This window comes from Mustela nivalis (assembly GCF_964662115.1).
Source record: "Mustela nivalis genome assembly, chromosome: 13".
In the NCBI taxonomy this organism is placed as follows: domain Eukaryota; kingdom Metazoa; phylum Chordata; class Mammalia; order Carnivora; family Mustelidae; genus Mustela; species Mustela nivalis.
Window position 1 is genome coordinate 7191206 of NC_139032.1, and position 16326 is coordinate 7207531.

Consider the following 16326-nt stretch of genomic DNA (forward strand, 5'->3'; position numbering starts at 1 on the left):
TTGAGGTATAGTCAGTAAACTATATTAAAAGGTCTTGGAGAAATACAATAAATTGAGTCAGAACACTCCCTCATACGGAGGTGGAGTTCGTGTGAATTTTCCTAAATGGTTATCGTCCCCGGTTATGATGATTTTGTTCACCTATTAGCAGCGACACTTAGTGCCTTTCGTCTCTGGTGCGTCCTCTGCTGTGAGGCATCGCAGCACTGCACAGCGGAGCCGATGGGGAGGTCAAGATCAGAACAAGTTGGTCCAGAAAGAACATATTCAAACCTAAATATTGAACAAAAACTTGATCAGTTGCTTTTAAGATAGCTTGAAGATTACCTCTCCCTGTGATTTACCTGCAAAGAATCAAGCAAGTGCTCATGGAAATGGGAGCCTTCGAGGAATGTTCATTGTTTTTTAAAAAAAAAAAAAAAAAAAAAAAAAAAGCCCATGGGGCACCTGGGTGGCTCAGTCCGTTAAGCATCTGCTTTCAGCTCAGGTCATGATCCCAGGGTCCTGGGATCGAGCCCTGCCTTGGGCTCTCTGCTCAGTGGGGAGTCAGTCTGCTTCTCCCTCTCCCAGCCACCCCTGCTTGTGTTCCTCTCTCACTGTGTCTCTCTCTGTCAAATAAATAAGATCTTAAAAAAAAAAAAAAAAAGCCTGGGTCAGGGAAGAAAGACCTGGGGCTTAAAAAGGCCTCCTTATGAAACAGAGTCCAGAGCTTTAAAGGTTAATAAGCCATGAACACTCTGCCCAACTTTAGTTCCTTACAGTGTTTGCTTTCTTGTGAAATAAGGATGTGAGAGAACCAAAGACGTACAGTTGACCCGTGAGCAACAGGGAATCAGGGGCACTGACCCCGCCACATGTCCATAATCTGGCCTTAACTTCTGACTCCCCAGAAAAACTTCACTACTAATAGCATAATGTTGACCAGGAGCCTTACCGATAATAGAAAGTCGATTCCCACGTGTTTTGTATGTTATATGCACTATATGGTATATTCTTACCATAAAGTCAGCTGGAAAAAGAAAATGTTACTAAAAAAAAAAGTCAGGAAAATACATTTACAGTATGTATTTATTGAAAAAATGCTGTGTGTGACTGTGTGGATCTGCACAGTTCAAACATGTGTTGCTCAAGGGCGGTGGTACTGTAATTTTCTTTGTTTTTAATGAGACAAGTTTTGGATTGTGAATAGTTGCTCTTGGAACGGTGTCTTGATCACTGACTGCCCTGTTAGTGTTGTCAACCTCACAGACCCCTCACTTGGACTAGCAGGACGGAGGGAGGGTTCTGTTTTCTCTCTGAAGGAGTCTATCAACTGGCCACGTTCTTAGCCGTTCAGTGAAGCCTGTTTTCCCATTGTGCAAGAAGACTTGGACAGAAGAGGGAGAGTTTCTCTCTCTAAGTCTGGATGTCGGGGTCAAGAGTATTTGTTGAAAAAACCAGTGAAAAAGAAAAGTATTATATCGTTTGTCTTATGGCTTATAAAACTCAAACGCCTCTACTGAATATATTCAATTTCACATAAGAAGAGCCTGCCATTCTTGTTAAAATATAAGTCATGTGAAAGGTTTAAAATATTTTGTAGCAGCTACTTGTCTCTAATATTTTAGAATATTCAGATTATCTCAACGCCTCGAGCATTAATGTATGCATGTTCATGTGTACATATTCCAAAGTATAAATTTACATGTTTTATGTGTTCTTACGGAATGAAAATTCAAGTATATGCAGTGATCATTTGATCAAATAGAAGTGAAGTTTTACAGCTCAGTTTGCACATTTTTCTGTGACGTTGGGAGTCACAGTAGTTGGAGAAGTACTGATGATTGTTGTTCTGTATATCTTTATAATTATTAGAGCCCCTTTACTTTCGGTATCTCATCTGAAGATTTGGTAGGGTAGTAGAGGAAATTTCCACTTGTCTCCACATCCGAATCCCAGCAACATCACCATATGGGGCATAGCCACAAGTCTGGAAATAAATGGAAACAGCTTCTGATCGATAAAACGGATGTCACAGAGCCCGTAGTATAGCTTAATTGGAAAGATGAAGCCATCCTCAAGTCATGTACCTAGACTAAAGGAGCAGATGAGAGCCCACTTGATTCATGGGCAATCGTGGGGTAGAAGAGCTGGCAAGAGGAAATGTAAGTGACAAGGTGACAAGGGTCTTCTGTTTGCTTTTGGGTTAATCAACACAGAAGTATGTGCACATTCAGTGGAAGGACAAGTAGACCCAGGTGCTCCAGTAGTTTTGAGCATCATCAGTAAGCCACTGGAGTGTAGTCCAACACAGTGTAATAACTTTGGCTTATTGATGACAGTAGAGGTGATCAAAAAGACGTAAAGTATCCTGGGTTTTAAAAAAACAAAAAAGGAGAATGTATAATTTTTTAAAATACCTTCTGTTGAAAATATTTCACATGAAAATAACTTCTGCACGTAAATGTCTTCTCTAGTTTCAAGGAAACTCACTCATGGATAATTTGCATGCCCTTATTTAGGCAATAAATAAATCCGGTTACTATAGAGAAAAAGGAGACCAGGCCTTCTCAGGTCTACAAACCAAGTAAGAAGGTTTGCTGCAGTTTGTTTTTCACATTTGAAAGAAGAGTTGAAAGAGAGTGTTGGCGTACGTGTTTGAGTTATTCTTCCAAATCCTCGTAGCGGAAGTGGTAGAGTGGAGCCAAGCGCTTTTGACAGTGTGCTGGGCTGTGTCTGGTCCCAGTAGCCGGTCTCAGAATATTAAGGTGCATTTATCATTCCTCCAACAAACACCCGACCACCACCCAACCACTATATTTGCGTATAGAAAATGTCCATCCCATCTAAAAGAGATGGAATCCTAGAGTCGTACACTCTTACAGCTGGAAGGAAGAGATTCCCCCAGTCCAATCCATCCTCCTGATGAGAAAACTGAACTCCCTCAGGGTACCTTATCCACAATCCTATAACAAGGGAAGAACCCAGTCCTCTTGTCTTGTTCTTACAAGAATGCCCCCTTTAAAGAGGGAAGATAAGCCAAACAGGAACATACACATGTAATAAATTTGTGCATATGAAATAAAGGGAAAAATCACACTTCAGTGAGTATGTCCCAAGTAGTGGGGACAGGTGTGCCCTCCTGCCTCTTTGAATCTTCATAGGAAATGGCTCTGTGAAAGCAGGAAGCGTTGAGGTTCGGAGAGGAGAGAGAGGCCAGTTGGAAACACAGCAGGGCTGCCTTTGCTTTGATGTAGACAGATGTGGAAGCACGCATGTCTCCAAGGCGTGAGGGAAGACATGAACCCTTGTCTATGGAAGACCTTCCCCAGGGGGCGCCCCAGTGGCCCAGTCGATTGGGAGTCTACTCTTGGTTTCAGCTCTGGGCATGATCTCAGGGTCCTGAGAGCCCTGTGTGGGGCTCCACGCTTGGGAGGAAATCTTTCTAAGAGTCTCCCTCTCCTTCTACCCCTCCCCCCGGTCATATACATTCTCTCTCACTCTCTCTCTCTCTCAAATAAATAATTAAACCTTCTAAGAGAAAAACACAAGACTTTCCTTAATATAGACTTCCCAGGCTTAGTGGAAAGTACCCCATAATTAAGACTGGGAAATCTTAAATTTCCCAGTAGACTGCTCTGGCATTTCTGCAGTGTGTGTGACTGAAGTTCACTGAACCTTGGTTTCTCCATCTCAAAATGGACATTGATTCATAGTAGACTACCTCACAGATTGTTCTTGCGTTCAGGTGGGAAGGAGTATATCAAGGTGGTTGTTTTTTTGTTTTGTTTTGTTTTGTTTTTTAATAATTGGAAACATTCAAGTGTTAGGTAAATTGTTATCATTAATATTGTTATACTGTGTGCTCTAGAGAACAGTATTTATTTCTTTAAGGCTGTTTCAGAAATGAATGAACTCTAGCAGTTAGGCAACTTCTGACTTCTGTTCCTTTACACCTCCCGGCAAGTGGTTTTCAGCTTTGGTTGATGCTAACAGTTTACCCTTCGTCTCCTGGGCCAGGAATCTCAGGAGGTCACTGCTGAGCTAAGCATCTAGGGCTGGTCGGTTGCTCTAGGGCAGCTGAGGTCAGGAGTCATCGGTGGGAAGATGATCACATGCCTGCACCTTTGGCTTTTGGAAACAAATAAGGAATCTTGGCACTGAATCTAACGTGTACTGTGCCCCTGCAGTGGTCCCCGATGTAAAGATAGTTTCCACTAAAGATCAGAGAATCAAAGTTAATCATGATTCAATAACTATTAACTATAGTAATTCGTGTAAAGTTTGTTAATGGTGACAGTCACCATTTACCCTCTTGATAAACGTTTACTGAACATTTTAAATGTCCTTCAATAAGCAGTTTCTATGCAAGATCTCACTTGGCAATTACATGGACTATTTACTGATAAGGAAATGAAGGCCCATTTAATTTTGCTGTATACGAGAAGCTCTCTAATTTGTTTTTCCTTAGACAGAGCCCCAGGTTGTTCTCTTTTGTGCCTCTTGCCCTCTTGACATCAAGTGGAGTCAGGTTGTTACTTTTCAAAGAAAAGAGGTAGGAAGGGGGCATCCCTGTAGAAATGGTTTAACAGGAAGGGCCAGCTGTAGAGCAAAGAAGTGTCGTGCATATTTGTAGCAAGACTCTACGAGTTCGACATACGAATCCCAAGTTGCCTTCGTGGTGAGGACCCCTTGAAAGTCACGAGAAGAGACTAGCGTCTGCCTCTTTCAACAATACATTGCCAGCACCAAGCACCTTGTCAGTGCTCTGTAGATACTTGTTACGTGAATGAATGAGCTCCACCTTTTCTGTCAGCAAACAGCGTCAGCCTTCTCCTTTCCCTGCCTCTCGCGTTTTCTACTAAAACTGCTGCCATTAAGACAACTACCCCCTCTGAATTTAATGTTTCCCTCCTCTCCTTGCCCAATTATAGACGTAGAGCTAATGAGGAGTCAAGTACTTCAAGAGCCACCAATAAGGACTGAAGAGATGGGGTGACTGTCATTCACCAGCAGGGTTGACGTTTGAAGTCATTTAGACACAGACACCCTTAGTGTGACATCAAGCAGGCGGTTCACACGCTGAAAGAAAGATGCTCCCAGCATTCGGTATTTTCCTCTGATCTTTTCATTTTTTTGCCTGGCTTCAGACCTCCAGTCGCCTCAAGATCTTCTGGGACAGTTGGTCCAAATTGAATCTCAAGGTTCCAATAGAAAATTTTAGCCTCTTGCCCTGGTGAGGACCTCAGTGTGGAGACTAGTTCATACTGATTAAATGATTGTGTGCTTTCTAGAACGATAAAAGACTCACGTGGCCCACGCAGTTGAGATGTTGCTTGAGGCCCATGCATTTTTCACCCGCTTCAAGAGGGACTTTCCCAAATGTCTCATTTAGTCTGTTGACAATCGTGATACCACTAAATACGGGAGTCAATATAATCGAGCTCATAGAAGGCGTTCTTTGCCTCTTGTTGGATTCCTTCAGTGTCTGTACATGTGAAATTCTTGACAGAATTAGATGCAGTTTTACAGTAGAGTTCCAGCTGTCCAAGTTCTAAATAACAGCTACCACTAACCCCATGGGGGAAGATTCCTAACAATTTTCCGTGTTTTCTGTGTTAGTGACAGGTTTCATGCGTACACGCCGCTATTAAAGCATTAGACTTTCTTTGATTTCTTAATCATTAACAACTTCAGCTCGGATTGCCCATGGAGCTGCAAGCTGTTAAAATGATCATTTGCCTCTTGCTAATTTGGAAACCAAGAGCTGTTTCTTCATTTGATGAAGCACAGGTCTTTCTCAGAGCGTGTGCGGCTCAGGAGCACTGAGGAGCTGCTGTCAGAAAACCTCGTCTAAAATTACTGGATTTGTAAAATAAATGGGACAAAGAGAGAAGATACTCTTATATACTAAAAAGTTCAGTTCTTTAAGGGATTCATCAAGGAACTTTTTTTGGTAGGAAGTGTCTCTGGCTTTTATAGTTTCATGTTTAAATGGTACTTTATGAAGAAAGCAGAGAGGCAGGAGGTCTGAAAGCTGTTTCATTGCTCAAAGGTCAGTTGGAATTCAACCGGGGTTAATGTAATATTGAATGCTCAGATGAGTCAACAGAATATAAGAAACATCCTGGAAGATTTCTGTTACTACACAGCCTTTTCGAAACCATGCCTCTGTCATGTTTTCCCCATAGTAAGTGCTCAATAAATATTTGTTTGATCGATTTGATAGATGCTATGATCAATTGGTGGTAGGATAAAATGAAATCTGTTCCCCTGAGGATGCTTTCATTCATTTATTAGTCACTCAGTGATACTTATTTATATTCCAAATGTAGTTTATTGGGAACAAATTAAAAATTGAGGACTCAGTTTATAAAAAAGTGACTTTTCTTTGATGTGATAGTTGTACCTGCACAACATTGGACTGAAGGAGCTTATTTTGGGGCCAACAGGCTCCCATGGACTAGTTCTGGGCAGGCTACTCAAATATCTGGGAGGCTTGTGAAGGTCTTGTGAAGCCCCGTGTTAAAAATTTTGCTGGGTAGGTCTAGGGTGAGCCTAGCATTTGAGCTTTCTGAAAAGCTACCCAGTCACTGATAGACATTTAGGTTTCAGGATCTAAGGTCTGATGATATCATCTTTAACTGTTTCTTCTAAGGAGAATTAGTTACCACAGATGCTGTGCAACCTATTTGTAATGTGGCTCTTCTTGACTGCCTATGAAACTTTCCCTCGGGGAAGACCCAATTCTGAGGTGATGGTAGTGATTAGGATGTTTTCCTTAGACAGAGCTTCAGGTAAATAACCATCCAGCTTCCCTCTATCCAGCGTTTCTGATTTCCAGGGATTCTAAGGACCAACCCCATGTCAGGCAATACACTGAGGATACGCCCCTATGTGACTTGCTACTGAAGACAAAACAGGAAATGCAAAAGTCCGCATTACTGGGGAGCTCTGTCAGAGGTTCACAGGAATACTACTCTTGTGTATGAGCCATATTCCGCCCTTCCTGATTTCATTATGGCCCACACTGCCCCCAGACTTGGCCCTCAACCTTTCTTTGAAGAGATACAGCAGAAGGTTCTGGCTTACAGAGGTCTTACTGACAAGGCAAACAAAGTGTATCTGTTCATGCTACTGTTCACCCTACTACTGTGGCGTTCAAATAAATTTACTCATTTCTCTGTTCTGACTGTATTTTCCTTCCTTTTCTTTTTTCCTTTCCTTTTCCTTTCCCTTTCCCTATAAGATTTGTTCTTGTGTACTGACAGACCCGCACAGTTTCTCTAGAATTGACCAACTTCCGTTTTATCGACAAGCTAATCTTGATGTATTTTCCGTCTGTATAATATATGTACCTCTAATCACCGCTTCCCACTCAATATCATTACTATTAATTATAATGTGTTCTGATTTTGAGTGCTTATTAAAAATATCATATTTCTTTCCCTTTGGAACTTCCTCTGTCTTCATCTTTCTGAGGAAGCAGATAATTTTGCTTACGAGCTGCAGGCTTGATAGGTGCTGTGTGCGAGTAGATTGTGGGAGAGCAGCTGTCCTCTGAAAACTTACATTCTAAAAGGAATAGGCACCATTTCCTTTTATGGCTAAATTTTACTTGTCCTCGACATTTCTGCTTAGGAAGTGTGGGTGGTATACTAGATGCTGTGCAGGACCAAGGAAGCTTGATAAAACAAAGTCCCTGTAATCCCGTATTAAAATTTAATGGAATTTAAGTCTATAAGATATCTTTTTCCATTTTCCCTTCTGCAGTGTCAAGAATTGAAATCCTTTTAATCATTTCTGTTAATACTAACATTTAACTTAACTCCATTAAGTTAAATGAGGAAACATGTTTAAACAGTTTTAGCCTGTTCTATTAGTGGTATAAAATTTCATAGCTGAAAAAAGAGGGCTAAAATCAGATGAAGCCTGGAATGGGTCAGTGAGGGTGAGGAACTTCCTCAGGGATAAAATCATTCAGGGCTTCTAGAACAGAATGGTGGGCAACTGCTTCCCCACAGGAGTACTCAAAGTACTTGCCTCACCGAGTCTTCTTTGGTTCTCTGGGATGATTTTTGAAGGAGGAAAAAAATTTGAAAATTCAATTTTTCATCAGTGACACTTGTAGCACAGGATGGTCCTAACTCTTCTGTCATCATTTGGTGTGGCCCCCATGGAAAAGTCCTTTCAGATCCACCCCCCCCCCCATTAAATTAAAGGATAGGTTTGAGTTGTTCCGTGTCCTTAGAGAAATAACAATCCACATTTGGGTGGCAAGGGGCCATCACCGAGATGATAACCCAGAGGACGTGTGTTGTGCTCTTTTTCTCACCCTGTTCACCTTCTGACTTTATGTTTGCTTTTCGGCGTTCTCTGTGGGATCTGTCACAGAAGCAGTGAATGTAAGTGTCGTTATGAGGGACGCCAGCTTTTCTTGGAAGTTCGGTTTATCCACGTTCTAATGAACAACATTCAAGATGGAGTCGTTTCCAAACGCAGACCGCGCAGTGGTCGGCGCGATGTCTCACCGGGTCCGTCCGTTTCGTATCTCTTATCAGAGTGCAGGTGCCTTTGGGCGTGCCCTGCTCATGGGGCAGGAACATTGTTATTCTTGGTAACTTCATATCACGGATGCGGTTGACTTGTGGTATTAGTGTTAGAGTCAAGTGTCTGGGCGGAGAGAATATTAGGTGGTCTTATTTCTAAGTATAATGAGAAACGGGGAGAAGATGAGAAAATAAACAAAGCGAATAGCATCTCGAGGTCCTAAGCTTACTGTAGATTTTAATCGTTTCTTACGTTCATCTGTCTTTTTTCCCTAAATTTCTAACATGAAGGAAAATAAATGAAATCTTAGAAAAATTCTTCTATCTTATTTTGTATTCACTTATCTTAGGACACTTGCCCAGGCTTTTTTTCATATGTGCTGTTTCTCTCTCAAGCAGACTTTTCTTCTTGCCTGTGCTGCTGAAGCCTGTCTTCTCCGTCTTAGCAGGAAAGTTCATGAGTTTGTATGACTTTGACTTAAAGATAAATGCGTGACTATAGCGGACGTGGATTCTTTTTTTAAAAAAATGTGGTAACCTAGGTTTATAAGTGGATTCTTGCATGTATTTCTCTGCTAGCTGATGCGTATGGTCTTTGTATTTGCAGGCGAGGTTAGGAGTCAATGGAAATGACTGTGTTGAGACGCATGGAAGGCTTTAGGAAGTATGAAAAAGAGTGTGGTAGAGTTTGTATGCTGAATCGCGTAGGAGAGATATTAATTAATCAAAAGCCATTCATTAACTTTTCTCAGGCCCCTGCTCCTAGGTCTTATTTCAGATTAAAGTCCCAGTGTAGTTAAAATGTTTTCCCTTGACCCACTGGCCACTAAAAATTATGTTCACACCGCGTGTCATCATGGGCATTGTAGCTACCCCACCCGAAGAAATACCTTCGTAACTCCTTTGTTCTTAGACACATTTCTGAATTTTCAAAAATTGGTCCCCTTCCCCAGTCCCTCTCCCCTTTTTCTTTACACAACGGAAAAAATTTCTTCATCCTAACTTTTTGAGACTATCAAGGAAAAAAAAAATCCTCCAATGATCATGGGACTTTAAAGAAGATTGAGTAAAATCAAATGCCTCAGGAGTTATGTGTAGTGCGACAAAACAAGGAATAATTGTATTTGTTTGTTTTTCCCCATCTAATATTTTTAGGTACAAGCCTATGCAGAAGGTGGATGGGGTTGCAGATGGTTTCACAGGAAGTAGTCAACAGACCGGCACATCTGTTGAACAGACTGTAATAGCCCAAAGTCAACATCATCAGCAGTTTTTAGGTATGTCAAGGTGTAACGCATAGTATGGTTGCTATTAAGATGTTGAAAACAAGAGAACAACAGTAATGTTTTCTCCAAGTGCTGTGTCTATTACAGATGTGAGCCACACAGAAACATCTGTGTGTGTGCTGAAACTCTGCCTATCATGGGATAGTTATAGACCATTTCGGTTTCTTCGTGTTCACTAGAGCTTCTTTCAAAAATTATCAAGCCATGTAGGACTTCTAAATGCATAGGAGTTAAAGGCTCATAGCTATGAAATTGTCTTTAAGAATTTGTATTAATTGGGCTTTCATGATCAAAGTTGTGTTTACTTTCAGTACCTAACTTCAGGGGCCCCCAAGAATTCTCCTTTCCTATGTATAAAGTTGCAAATGTGTGGTCTCAGGTTAGAAAAAAAAGAAGTTCCTATAAACTTTAAAAAAGCTATTCTTTTAAACTAATCACAATATATCCTATTTTTGTAATTCCGTAGATGGTTTATGTGTTGCTTTTCATTTAAAGAGTGGGGAAGTAGAACTTGAACATTCTGCTTATTGTGGTCATAGCTACCAGTGCAAGGGTTGGCACTGCAATCGACAGCTTTTCTAGAGATGAACATGCATAGATTTCGTACAACAGATCAAGATAAATAGAAGCCACCAAAGAGTGCACATGTGTCTAGGTTGCGTGTGCGTTTGTCTGTGTGCCCCTTCTGACAAACAGCTAAAAAGGACGCTCAAGTCAAAATAGCTCCTGAAGTTGAAAACACGATGGCAGCCCTTCCCAAACTGGAGACCTCCCCGGACACTCTTGAAAGCTTCGAACTCTCAAAAGAGGGTTTTAATTTTGTTTTCTAATCCTGTATTTTTATTTCAATTCAAATCTGTAAAGAAATAATAAAGACCTATTCTGGGTTATCTAGAAGAGGAGAACGATTACTGTTGTGCGGTTTTAGTTCACACATTGGTATTTGAATTTATGATAAAGCAGGCAGGCACCAAAGTGTCCTGATATCCCGAGCCCACGAGAAAAGAACAGGGAGAGACTTACTATGTAGATTGCACAAATTCCGTAATGCATCCCAAGGGAAGGCTAAATGATGTCCTGTGCTCTGTGTGGAGGAAGGTTCCACAGCTCGTTTGAATACAGAAGAGTAATAGGGGAACCCGCCACCAGGAAGTACCTGTTGGTAGAGAGGCCTGTCGAGTTCAGCAGATCTGGGCTGCGGCGGTCAATGCCACATTCATGCTGCAAGAGGTAATTCAGTCACAGGACAGCCGCAGCATCCGTCCTGTCAAATTCATGTTGTTACGTTTCGTGTGATTTTTGTAGTTTTATTTGGGTTCATCCTGTAGCTTTTTGGCTTATGATGATACAGGAAGTATGAGCATAACGAGTGTAAAGCCAGGTTTATTTTTTTTATTAATTCTTAAGTAACATAATAATAAAATAACTAAAATTGATACTGGCCAGCTTGGGATATTTTCCTTTCAACTGGGGTCCTATGTTGAGAGACATTATGATATGTTATTTCCAGTATAACAGTAGTGAAATCACATTTAGTTCCTCCACAATTTTCACATTCCTCCTCTATTCTTTTATACCGATGATGTTGCTACATTTTTGTTGGAAAAATACTACTATGAAAAATTCTTAATCTTTGGACTCTGGCCTTCACATTTGTTTTTTTTTTCCCTTCTTAGTCTGTCTTAAATTTCTCCTCATTAATCTGTAATTGCCACAATCCACAATAGTTTGTTTGTTTGTGTTTTTTTCCTGTTGTGTTGTCATGGCAACAGATGCATCTCGAGCACTTCCAGAGTTTGGAGAAGTTGAAATCTCTTCTCTGCCAGATGGTACTACCTTTGAGGATATCAAGTCACTGCAGAGTCTTTATCGAGAGCACTGTGAGGTAAGTTTTCTCAAACACAGTAGGAATGCATGCTAAGTTTTGCCAGACAGCTTGCTAAAACAAAATAATCCAACTTATTCCTAAAGGAGAGGGGAAGTTGGTTCATAAGTCAAAAGTTCATCATTCTTCTTATCTCAGACTGAAGAACAGAGGGCTATGGGAAAGGGAGAATGCATTTTACTGCCCATCTTCTTAGCATCTCCTAATCAGAATCCTTGGACGTGGCAATTCCATTTTAGGTACATACCCTAGAAAATATGGGTGAATAAAAGTGAACTTGTTGCATTATTGTTTTTAGTGCAAAAGATTGGTTGTAGCTTCCACATCTAAAAGGCAGCTGAGTAAATAAAACATCGTACAGTCTGTAGAGTACTATGCAGCTATTAAAAATAACAGACCCTTGTAGATATACTCCTGTGGACTGAGTTCCAGGGTTTATTTTTAAGGGAAAAGTAAGATGTAAAGCAGCATGTATCGTATACTATCTTTCGAGTGATAAAGAACATATATACAAATCTCCAGCAGAAAGAATAAAATGTTCAGTGTGTTAATGGTAGTTGCCTTTGTGATGGAGACTGGATGAGTGGGAGTCAGTGGAAGAGAATTAATTTCCCAAGATCCCTTTTAACCTTTTGAATTTTACACCGTTAACTGTATTTCTGTCCAAAATATTTTCTGGGAAAAAAAAATATGTATATATATATATATATATATTTTCTGGTGGGCTGCCTTGCTGGGTCAGAAGAGCATGCGACTTTTGACCCCGGGGTCATGAATTCAAGCCCCACGTTGTATGTGGAGATGACCTCAATAAATAAGTCATCTTTTAAAAAGAGGGAAAAGAAAAAGATACGTCCTAGAAATGTTTAATGGAGCATTTTAGATGTTATTGAGGTTATTGAGGGATTATGGAGGCTCTAGTTCTGTTTTGTTTTTGTGGTTAATTAAAGTTTCTCTGGGTGTTTCCCATCTCTGCTTCTACTTCTTTTTCTGAGTATTCCCCACCGGAACTGGCTCCTTGCCTCCAAGAGGTGACCCTTCTCCAAGCCAGCCTTTTAATACACCTGCAGCGCCCCTGGTGGAAAGGGCAGAACAGATTGCAACAAATGCTTCTCCTTTTGAAAGAGGAGTCTGTTTAGAATTTAAGTACCTTTATTCCAGGGCTATTTGTGATCTGTTTAGAGGTAAAAGGTACTCCTTGGGGTTTCACGGGCAGTCGTCCTGCCTGCTGACAATGCAGTATGCAGTGGAACATCTCCGCTCAGAGCATTCACAGATTTTTTTTTTCCCCACTCCAGAAATACACACTGCTTGAGTGCATCAGAGTGCTTGTCAAGGGGGCTGGATTATTACCAACCAAGGGCGAGTTCTCTCTTTCTTAACAAACCATGTGCCAAAAGTGTTTTCCAACATGTCCTGCCGGTTCGTTCCCAACATTTTCCGGAACGATGAAAGACTCTTAATACTCCTCTCCCTTTAAGTACTGTGCTTCTCCCAACATTAGAGAATTTCTGGATGAACCTTATGTATCTCAAAAAAAAAAAAAAAAATCATCTTTCTTTGGGACGTGATTATCCTGAATCTTCAATAAAGATTTATATAAAGATTTTCTAAGCAATTTCTCATGTCTCTGTGTTCAGGTGAATCTTGCTTTAAGCAAACCAGCCTACACAGATATAATTTGGGTTTGTTTTAAGTTTCTTTTATTTGTTCAAAATATAAATAGGAACAGGGTTTATTTATATTACTAAAGAATGTCCAGTAAGCTTATTCGAAGTGGAAAACTCCACCAGGAAGATGAAAGATGACATCATCTTCGGGATTACAAAAATTACATTAGCGTACCCACATTCAGGAATAGTCTGTATGAAGAGACACAGTGGTGTGTGGTAATCAGTCTTTGTGGGAAATGGCAGTCCACAGAGCCCAGGGAATGAACGATCCCCACTTATTTCAGGACCACCAGCATTCATGCCGTCTCTCATGAGGCATGGAAAAGAAACTCCAATTGTATGATAAGGAAGAATTCCAGTTATTTTTTTTTTCATGTCAAACTTCCAAACTTTTGAAGTGCAGGTGTTCAGACTCCTATCCCGTCCTGTAAATAGTCACTTGCCCTAAGGCAGTACAATAAGGATTATTTAAAAATACATTTGCCTATATATTTTAGTCTGAACATATTTGAAAGTAGGTGGACAAATGGTAAAATGTTTTATTCATTTGTGAAAATGTCTCAAGCGAGGCTGATGTGAATGTCCTTTTCAAAAGAATTATTTGAGATTATTTAATTTGGAGAGCGACCACATGTAAGATGCACTGAATTCTTCCCTTGCCTTATTTTTTTTTCATATTCTATACCGTTTATGTTTTTAAGAAAGATTAATCTACCTATTTTGCCTGGGTTTTTTTTTTTTTCTGGAATTCTCACAATTTGCTTATCAAACCTGTTTTATAAGTATCACTAGTTTTTTTTTTATGGAAGGCACAAGTAGAATTTTCCATACAAGTTGCTGCAACGGTAATTGGTTTTATTTTTATAAAAGCTTAGCTTTCTTATAGCGATCTCATAGATAGAGATATGTAGGTATTATATATGGCATTAGTAGTTGCTTTATTAATAGATATCTCCTGGAATGTGCCTAAGGTACAATTGGTAAAGGAGTATAATAATTTGCCTTGGGGTGCCTGGGTGGCACAGTCGGTTTAGGGGCCCAGCTCTTGGTTTTGGGTCAGGTCACGATCTCAGGGTCCTGACAATCCAGCCTTGGGTCTGGCTCTCTGGTCAGCATGGAATCTGCTAACGTTCTCTCTCACTCCCCCTCTGTCCTCCCCTGTGCTTGCTTACTCATGCTCTTTCTCTCTCCCTGTCTCCCTCAAAATAAATAAATAAAGCTTTAAAAAATAATAATTTCCTCCTTGAGAACGTTTTTGCCTGGGAGGAGGGCCATCTGTCTGCCTTTTAATTTCAAGGCTTAACACTTGCATCTTTTATTGTTCCTGATATCAAAGGATGAAAAGTGTTAATTAAAATGCTCCCAAACATGTTTTGCTTGATGTTTGACTTGGTCTCAGGGTGTGTTTCTATAGAAAATACATTATTCTCTGTACCGTACAGAGGTCCAGAGACCTACACGGGTTTCACAGACTCTAGAACTAGGGAGTTAACAGTTTTCCGATTTTTGCCTCGGATACCCAGATTGGCTCTCTTGGTTGCCACCAGTGGTCTCCTTCCTTCTAGGAATTTTGTGGATCTTGCTGGGGCTGTTTTACCTGTCCTCATTCTCAGTGCTGATGACACCAAACACGTTATGCTGATGACTTCTGTCTTTTATGCCCAAAATAATCACAGAATCACATGTTCTTTGCACAAACAAGTTATTCTTTGGTTTTCCGACTGCTTTTATCTGAAGGCAAATTTATAAACTAATTGCGGTGGCAGGGGGAAATTAAATATGATCATCAAAATTTAATGAAGGGGCAAATTTTAGAATCATAAAAAAAAATATCTTTGGTGCAGCTGGGAAATGGTTCTAGGAGAGAAAATGAAGGAGATGAGGGCCTTGCGTCCAAGGTTAGAGAGGGAGAGGGAGTAGTCTCAAAGCTGCTGCCTGAAGAGAAGGAGCAGAGGGAGGACTGAAGCGAAGGCCTGGCTTAAGCGCAGAGGCGCCCTTTTTCTGCCCAGAGGGACCCTGTCCTCTGAAGGCCAGCCCCGTCGCGCTTCCTGCCCCAGCCTCTGGTTGACTGGGAACATTCTGGAATCATGGTCATCAGCCCCAGGACAGGCGCGTTTAGCCTTGGCTCTTGTCCGCCCCGCACCGCCAGCTCCACACCTTTCACTTCTGCCCTCTTGGATGGCCATGAGCGCCCCTGGCCCCCTGGGGACTGTGTCCTTCTGGGTCTAAGAAGGAGAAGAGCAGCTGCCTTCATGGAGGCAGGAGGAAGCAGCGCGGGAAGGAGTGGAAGAAAAGTAAGAGAAGACAATGGAGAGGAAGGGAAGTGAGCGAGAAAAAGAGAGGGTAACGCAAGGATATGAGGCCGTGCTGGGGGAATACACGTCATCCCACTGGTCTTTCCAGAGTTCTGTTCCCCCTGCCTGAGCCGGTCGGGCTGCCGACTTCGGTCGGCAGAGTGTCCCCCCGTTTCACCGTGTAGCTGCCGCTCCGCAGCTGCGCTCCCCATCTCCGTCCCGGTACGCCACACGCTCCTCACCAGCCCCATCAGCGGCGTCGTAAGGCAACTCTGATGACCGTTCGGTTTTGTTTTTGGGTTTTTTTTTTAGGCAATATTGGACGTTGTTGTGAATCTTCAGTTTAGCCTGATAGAAAAACTGTGGCAAACATTCTGGCGCTATTCTCCCTCGACTCCGACCGACGGCACTACCCTCACTGAATCAAGGTCAGAATCAATAGGCTTTTCCGATTCACGTTCATGGCTGAGTAGATGTCACAGTTAATAAACGAGAGATCTGTATACCAGTTGTGAACCTTACCTGATAACATTAAATGAATAGATTGAAATGAACCACAAACCGCTCTCTCGAGGCTTCCGTGTGTGTGTCGTAGCTCCCATTTTGATCGATCTGGGGGACCGTGGTAGAGCTATTTCATCCTCAGGGAATGAGTATCGG

The 16326-nt window shown here is 41.4% G+C and overlaps 1 protein-coding gene across 20 annotated transcripts in view; it reads left to right on the forward strand.

The window, feature by feature from the left end:
- Window positions 1-16326, forward strand: part of RFX3 (regulatory factor X3) — a 440711-nt gene that overhangs the window by 373835 nt on the left and 50550 nt on the right. For all 20 annotated transcript variants that reach the window (XM_082694397.1, XM_082694413.1, XM_082694414.1 and 17 more), the window contains 3 exons: window positions 9684-9805; window positions 11587-11699; window positions 15979-16094. In XM_082694397.1, coding sequence (XP_082550523.1) covers window positions 9684-9805; window positions 11587-11699; window positions 15979-16094 — 351 coding nt within the window. The remainder of the gene's footprint in view (window positions 1-9683; window positions 9806-11586; window positions 11700-15978; window positions 16095-16326) is intronic.